The sequence below is a fragment of the Drosophila mojavensis genome, unplaced genomic scaffold (assembly GCF_018153725.1).
Source record: "Drosophila mojavensis isolate 15081-1352.22 unplaced genomic scaffold, ASM1815372v1 contig_74, whole genome shotgun sequence".
NCBI lineage: Eukaryota > Metazoa > Arthropoda > Insecta > Diptera > Drosophilidae > Drosophila > Drosophila mojavensis.
The window spans coordinates 15095041-15102784 of record NW_025318899.1 but is presented as its reverse complement, the minus strand read 5'-3'; the positions used below and the strand labels follow the sequence as shown (position 1 = coordinate 15102784).

At 43.2% G+C, this 7744-nt stretch overlaps 1 protein-coding gene across 2 annotated transcripts; it reads left to right on the top strand.

Moving 5' to 3' along the window:
- Positions 1–3644: 3644 nt before the first annotated feature.
- LOC6582590 (zygotic gap protein knirps) lies at positions 3645–7204 on the top strand. 2 transcript variants are annotated; one of them, XM_002008254.4, is made up of 3 exons: positions 3645–3971; positions 4905–4982; positions 5106–7204. In XM_002008254.4, the coding sequence occupies exons 2-3, from the start codon at positions 4905–4907 to the stop codon at positions 6540–6542; spliced, it is 1515 nt and encodes a 504-aa protein (XP_002008290.2). In that variant the 5' UTR covers positions 3645–3971; the 3' UTR covers positions 6543–7204. The 2 variants fall into 2 exon arrangements, with proteins under 2 accessions (XP_002008290.2, XP_015018006.1); XM_015162520.3 differs by lacking the exon at positions 3645–3971 and adding an exon at positions 4335–4665.
- The last annotated feature ends 540 nt before the right edge of the window (positions 7205–7744 follow it).

The following is a 7744-nucleotide window of genomic DNA, read 5'->3' as shown; positions in this document are numbered from 1 at the left end:
TGCAACAAATGCTATGGCCTAAATGAGTGAGCCATAGCGACGGCGTCTACATAATATTTGTATAGAACTTGATAAGTCATTGCAATTAATGAATAAATTAACATTGTTCGCTTGACTAACAACAACAACTTTAAGAAATCTAAAAAAAAGACGATGCGATGATGCATTGGCTGCGACGACAAGTTACAGCGGAGTCTAAGCGCTTATTCGCTAATGGCCAGGTTAAGAGCAGTTGCCGCCGGTCAACAGAAATGATATATTGTAAAATTGTCTATAAGCCGTCAGGTCTTATCTTTGTGGACCAAAATGGTATATCAAATGAATGTTAGCGCATAGCCAAATGCAAATTATTCACACATAATTACAATAACAAAGCTGACAAAACGCAAGACAGCCAAACAAAGCGTTGAAACAAACAAACAAACAGAGTTTGAAAACAAGAAATGACTGCAAAATATTTAAGGCAGAGGATTCGATACGCTTGCCGATGATGATTTTTGTATAGATGGAAAGTTTAAAGAGATAATCAAAGGAATTTCAATACCTTTTTGAAAGTTTCTTAAGGGAAATTGATCTGAATATAGTATACAAATTTAGGTATGCTTTAGATGATATAAGTTACTTAGAATGGAGATATACAACAAACAGTCAGGTATTCAAAGTCGCCCTCTCTATGCTCTTACATAGTTAATACACCCGATTTCAGCAAGAGCAAAGTAACTGAGCAATCATACAACGAGCTGCTAAATCAAAAATATGCAAATCGCAACGAGAGCCACACGAGCTCAGCGCGAGCTACAACAAACAGCTACAGCTACAGATACAGATACACCTATAGATACAGATACAGATACAGATACAAAGTGTGTTGATTGATATGTGCTGTTGTTATATGGCCATTTGGCCAAATGATGCAATCAAACTATGTAAATGCGAACGGGTTGACTTTTTGACTTTTTGTTCAGCTCAGGTAACATGCGATCAGTGAGATCGTCGATCGTCGAGTCGAGATCTCAGTTAGTGTTACGGCAGTAGGCCTAATGTATGGCCAATCGCCAAGTCGCCTTTAGTAGCTGCCTGCTAGCCACTTCCGATATTTTCTCGCACTCGCTTTTTTACATTTTTTATGGCCAATTAAAAAGTTGACTTTTTTGTAACCGTAAAGTCAAAAAGTCAACACAAATTGTTTTTTAGCAGTTTTTTTTTTTTTTAGCACTAGAAGCTATATACATATTTATTTGCTCGCAGAGGGCTGAGTGCGAGCGTGTCCTTGATTTATTTCTAGCGAATTCCAAACGCATTTTTTACGCAACTCTCTAGGGCAATTGACTTTTTTATGGACGCTACCAGAGCGTATGCTTAACGGTAATTTCGTGTTGCTGCACACAAAAAATGATGGAAAAAGACTGGCAGTAGAACCGTAAAAAGTGCAAGCCATATGCAGTTCGGGCAAGGAGTCAGTCATCCCTTTTCCACTTAAGCGGAAAGTGTGAGCTCGAGTGTGGCTCGGGTTAGTCGACCTGCTCGACTTTTTATGGTTCCGCTGACTTTATGGCTCTCGCTCGGACTCGAGCTGACTGTCTCGCTATTTTTTTAGGCCAATTCTTGCGGCTACCTAAGCACGCGATTCTGTTACCTAATCGCAGGATCAGCATACCTAAGCTGCCGATTATCCTAGGATCATAATTATGATGAGCCAGCCCGTCGACGCGCCGTGCTACGCGTTCAACTCGACAAACAACGATTCGCGAGTTCCAGAACACAAAAACTCGAACCGCTATTTCAGCGATTTTTTTTGTGAGTGTGTGTGTGTGTGGGTGAATGTGTCCGTGTGCGTGTGTGGTGCATGCAAAAAACTTAAGCCGGGGGATTAAACCGGATTAAAAGTCACAATGTCGCACCGTTTGTCCTTATTTTGCAGTTTTTTGTCGCTCTTTCCTTTCGGGCTAACTAATTACTTGGGAAAATTACCCATTTGCTGTGGAAATTCGCGAAATTTGTCTAAAGAATTTCTTCAATTTTTTATTATTATTGTGTGCGAGCGGGACAGAAAATAGCGGAGAGGACAAAAAAACGAACGAACGGGCAAAAGTCAGTTAAATTGAATCGATTAGAAAAAAAATGAAGCTGCAAGGTCATTGAGCACATCTGAGAAGTGTCCTCAGTTCTGGGTTCTATATTTTGACTTTTTACTCTGCAAGCCTTTGTCACATTTACGTGGAACATGCAATTCGTTTTGTTTGATGCAATTTCCATTTTTTATGGCCAGAAGCGGCGGCCGGCCGGTCCGCTGCTGAGGTAATCATGCCAGGAGTTCAGAGTTGGGTAACTACCGAAAAAATAGTTCCAGGAACAAAAACTGCTGCTAAGACTTAAGTTCTTTTTATGAGCATGTATTAGTGAACTTTTACTGACAGCATATAATAATATGCAGAGCTTTAAGCGCGCACGTGTGCGTGTGCCAAAGCTGATCAATATTTGATCAATATATTTCGCCTCTTCTTTACAAAGTCCATTTTGGTTTCACACATTTATTGTGTTCTGGTGCTTGCCGAACAATGGGTAGACATAAAAGGGTTAATGTGCGTATCGCTGCCAGGTAGTAGCTCCGTAGCCCAAAGCAAATATATAATAAAGGTGCATAAAAAGAGTTAACTGATCCTTTGTAAAGAGTGAGAAGAGAAAGGGTCGGGCTGAGTTTGGGAAAGGGTTGTTTCGCTGCCAGCAATAAAACTGAAAAAGTCAATTGATAATAATGAAGAGTTAATTTCAGTAGTTGCAATGGCAAAAGAGTTATTATGGGCTGTAAATAACGGTAGATAATATGGAGAATTTATAGAAAATTTATCAGAAATTTTAAGACCTCGAGACAATTTATGATAGGCGTAAATTTTGGCACACACTCAGACGAAACAATTACTCCATATTGAACGCCTTCTTCCTCTACTTATATATGAATATATACATATACATATGTATACATGTGCTTGCACATACATAAATATAGCCCACCTCTCATATAAATTAACAACTTCAACTGTTAAAGGCTCCGCCCATGCTAAATAAAATGAGCAACTGTTAAAAATGAAGTCAATGGCTCTGTGTGCGTGTGTGTGTGTGTATGTGAGAGAGTGTGAGTGTGCGAGAAAGCTTAGCTGCCCTTAACGTGTGAGTTTTAATAAATAACCGAATAACGAATAATATCAGAGCAATGCAAATTGAGCGAGCTCCAACAAAGAGCGTGCGCGCACGAGTGAGCGCGAGAGTGCGAGAGGGACGGCTGACAGCTGAGCTGAGCTGCGCGCCTCATTCATTCAAGAGACTAACAGAGCAGCTAACAGCGCCTTAACAGTCACTCAGGTAAACTGTTGTTGTGAGAGCGCTGCACAATTGAGTGAACTCTGGCTGTTGCTGTTGTTGTTGCTGTTACTGTTGGTGGTGGTTTTAAATGCATGAGCACGATCGAGTCAGATGCTGAGACTGTGATTTATCAGAGAGAGAGACTACAAAACTCGTTGCTACTTCTGGTGGTTAGTGTGTGAGAGTGTATGTGTATATGTTTGGAGTACTGCTAACTGCCGTTGCATGTGTGTGTGTATATAGACACTGGGAGTTAGCCAACCGAGCGACACACAGAAATGCTTCTTGCCAGCGACGAGTCTGAGCAAGAAATCAGTCGTCAGCTAGTAGCCCAGGTGTGAGTTACACACATCGTGAGTACAGAGCGCGTTGCGTGTATCTTAAGCCGAAGCAAGCAAAAACAGTTACAGTTCAGCGAGTGTCAGCCACCAATCAAATACAAAAACCATAAACAGACAGAGACTGATCCACAAAGATCAAACAGTGCTAAACGAAAAAGCAAAAAGTGTTGTGAATAGTTTAACTTAAACCCAACGAACTGCCACGTGCAATTAAAAAGTCATCAGCTATAAAAAACACAAACACACACAGAAAACCCAACGGAACCCAAGGTAAGTTCGCAAGATCAAATCAAGAGGAAAAACGCGCCCACACCCAAAGTCAATTCACGTTTTCTATTCTTGTGTTTGTCTTCTGTTTTTTTTTTTTTTGCTGAGCCGACGGCATATTTTATGAGCTCTGTTTGCACTACTTTGATTTTTTACTATTTCATGCGAAAAAAATAAAACAAACACCCACACACACATACAGAGAGAGTTCAGTGCAGGCGAACATCTTTTTTTAAATTTTATGATTTTTATTTTGGGCGCAAAAAAATTGCCAACATATTTTTATGACACAACGTCAAGGTCCTAGGACTCTCTACATATTTTTTAGGCATAATGACTTCATGTAAAAAGAAAACGAACGAAAAAAAAAAAAAACAACAACAAGAGTTTCTACCTGCACAAATAGGGTTGCATAATCCCCGGCAGCTTAAGTTTTTTGCCTGCCCACGCAGCTGATCGTAAAAAAATACGCAAACAGTCGCCTTGAAAACTATTTCCTATAAATTCTCGGGCTGGACACGGTTCGAGCATCAGTCGCACAGCAGCACAGCGAACGAACAGAACGCGGAAAACGTAACGAAAAGTGCCGGAAAATCGCAGAACACGCACAGCTATTCGCAAAGAAAACAAAACCCAACACAATTACAAATCGCAATCGATCAGAATTGGCTAGCTGCCAAAGATGGTGTTCAACTTGGTTAGTTTACACACAGCGCTAAATGGATTATTATTTATATAAAAAAAAAAACAACAAAAAAGTGCAACAAGTTGAGAATGAAATGAGCAAAACGGGAAATCTGCCCGCAGTGAATTCAATCAACGTTTTCATTCTGATAACTCTTTCATTAGCAACTGCTCAAGTGCCTCAGCTTCCTCTCCCTCTCTTCAATGGACTTAACTAACTCTCTCTCTCTCTCTCTGTCTCTCGCTTTACAGATGAATCAAACGTGCAAAGTGTGCGGTGAGCCCGCAGCGGGCTTTCATTTTGGCGCCTTTACCTGCGAGGGCTGCAAGGTAAGTTCGCTCTCCACCCCACACACACACAGCCATACACTCAACTGTGTTTAGCTTCCTTAACACTTTTGACTAATTCCAACTTTCCCTCTTCCCCACTCTCTCTCTCACTCTCTTCTGCAGTCCTTCTTCGGCCGCTCGTACAACAACATCAGCACCATCAGCGAGTGCAAGAACGATGGCAAGTGCATCATTGACAAGAAGAACCGCACCACATGCAAGGCCTGCCGCTTGCGTAAGTGCTACAATGTGGGCATGTCCAAGGGCGGCTCGCGCTACGGACGCCGCTCCAATTGGTTCAAGATCCATTGCCTGCTGCAGGAGCACGAACAGGCGGCCGCCGCCGCTGCCGGCAAGGCGCCTGGCCATGCCACTGGCTCGCCCATGAGCTCACCCGGATTTGGTGATCTGGCCGCACATCTGCAGCAGCAGCAACAGCAGCATCAGCAGCAACAGCAACACCAGCAGCAGCAGCATCAACAGCGTCATCCCCACTTGCCACCGCTGCTCGGCTATCCCGGCTACCATTTGCCCGAGCACTTTGGAGCACGCCATCCCGCAGATGCTGCCGCTGCCGCCGCCGCGCTGCCCTTCTTCAGCATGATGGCCACGCCACAGTCAGCGTTCCAGCTGCCGCCGCATCTGCTCTTCCCGGGCTATCATGCCAGCGCCGCGGCGGCCGCTGCTGCGGATGCTGCCTACCGGCAGGAGATGTACAAGCATCGCCAGAGCGTCGACTCTGCCGCCTCGGCCGACTCACAGAGCCGTTATACGCCGCCCACTGCTGTCCGCCAGCAGCATCAGCAGCAGCATCCACAGCCAGCGGCGTCGCCCATCGACGTCTGCCTGGGCGCCGACGATGACGTGCAGTCGCAGCACAGCCTCACGCTCAGCCACAGCCACAGCCACAGTCACAGTCACAGCGCCAGCCTCAGCCACAGTCAGAGTCCACACACCATACACACGCCAGTTGCCATACGTGCCACGCCGCCCGAGCCAGAGGCCGAGCAGCTGCTGCCAGTCGCTGCTGCGTCCATTTCCATCTCCGCCTCCAACTGCAGCACCCACTCGAACAGCGCCTCGCCCACACCGACCAGCAAATCGCAGAGCAGCAGCCCGCTGAGCTTCACAGCCAAGATGCAATCACTTTCACCTGTCTCGGTGTGCTCCATTGGCGGCGAGACAGTCACAGCGGCCGCAGCCGCAGCCGCCGCCGCCGCCGCTGCCGCCCAAGACGGCCCCATGGACCTGAGCATGAAAACGTCGCGCAGCTCGGTGCACAGCTTCAATGACAGCGACGTGTGCAGTCTGCAGGATGAGCACGAGACGGCGCCGCGTCGCAAGTTTTGCCAGCTGGAGGCCGAGTGCAGTGCGGCGCACACCAGCAACAGTTGCAGCAGCCACAGCAGCAGTCACAGCAACAGCTCCACATCTTCCACAGAGGCCGCGGTGGCCGTCAAGCGGCAGAAGCTCAACGCTATTGGCGGTGACTCGCCGCCGTTTGGTGGTTTCGCTATGACCCACAATGCGGCCAGCGCCATGCGCTTTGTCTGTGTCTAGTGTGGTTTGCTTGGTGGGTGGAGCCAAAGAGGCAATCAACTCATTTGCCTCGTCGTCGCTGCCGCTGTCGCTGTTGTCGTTGTTGTTGTTGTTGTTATTTTTTCATCTATTTGTTTTTGCTGGTGTTGTTGTTGTTGTTGTTGTTGTAGTTTTTTCGTGTGCGGTTTGAATTCGATTTGCGCTGTCGAAATTGAACATTTTATGGACAGGTTTGAGAGCTGCGCCTGCGCTTAGAGTGTTAGACAGAGACAGCTAGCTGCCGCACACACGCACACGATGACACACACACACACACTTACACAGAAAATTGAGCTCTAATCCAAAAATTATTTTTACCACATGAAAATGAGAAAAGTTTTTAAAGTTTTTGTTCAACAGTCGCTAATTGTAAATATGTTTTCCAAATCTTAATCACTCTTAAACACAAATTGTATTTTATAGCAACAGCCCCCCTCAAAAAAAAAAAAAAAAAAAAAAAAAAAAAACATAACAAACCCAACCCACCTTAAGAGAAGAGCCCTCAATGTATTGTACATAAATTTGTTTAGTCTTAGCTTGATTTTATTATTGTATTAAGTATTCTATTTTAGCTCTTAGTATTTGTCCTAAAGATTGGCGTTTCAATAGATGCAAGCAAAATAAATTAATATGAAAATAATATATATATTTGATATTTTATTATCGATGGAGAAATCGGTTTTCAGCGGGAGTCTTGGGCTATTAATATAAAATTGGGGCTGAAAAATATGTTGTATATTATTTATATAAATATGTATGCATATATTATTTATATAAATATATCTAAAAATATATATTTAAATAAATAAGATTTTGTTTTTACCAACCACAACTGGGCATTTGGATATAAATTTCAGAAAGCAAAGATGGAATAATATATTAATTCATGGATTCACAAATATCTGCATTAAACTAAACTGATGATTAGACTTAGACACTTAAACTCTTAAGGGTTTTTTTTTTTTTTTTTTTTTCTATTTTGAAGCTAAATTATTATTGATCATATTTTTTATTTTATAGCATTATTATTAATTATTAGCGTAATTATTATTAGCGTATTATTAATTTTATTTAGCGTAATACACTTAATATTTATTGTTTGATTATTTGAATAATTTTCCAAAATATATTTCCAGCTTCCTTTATATTTTACTTTGAGAATAGCTTTTGGAAATTTTTGTTTT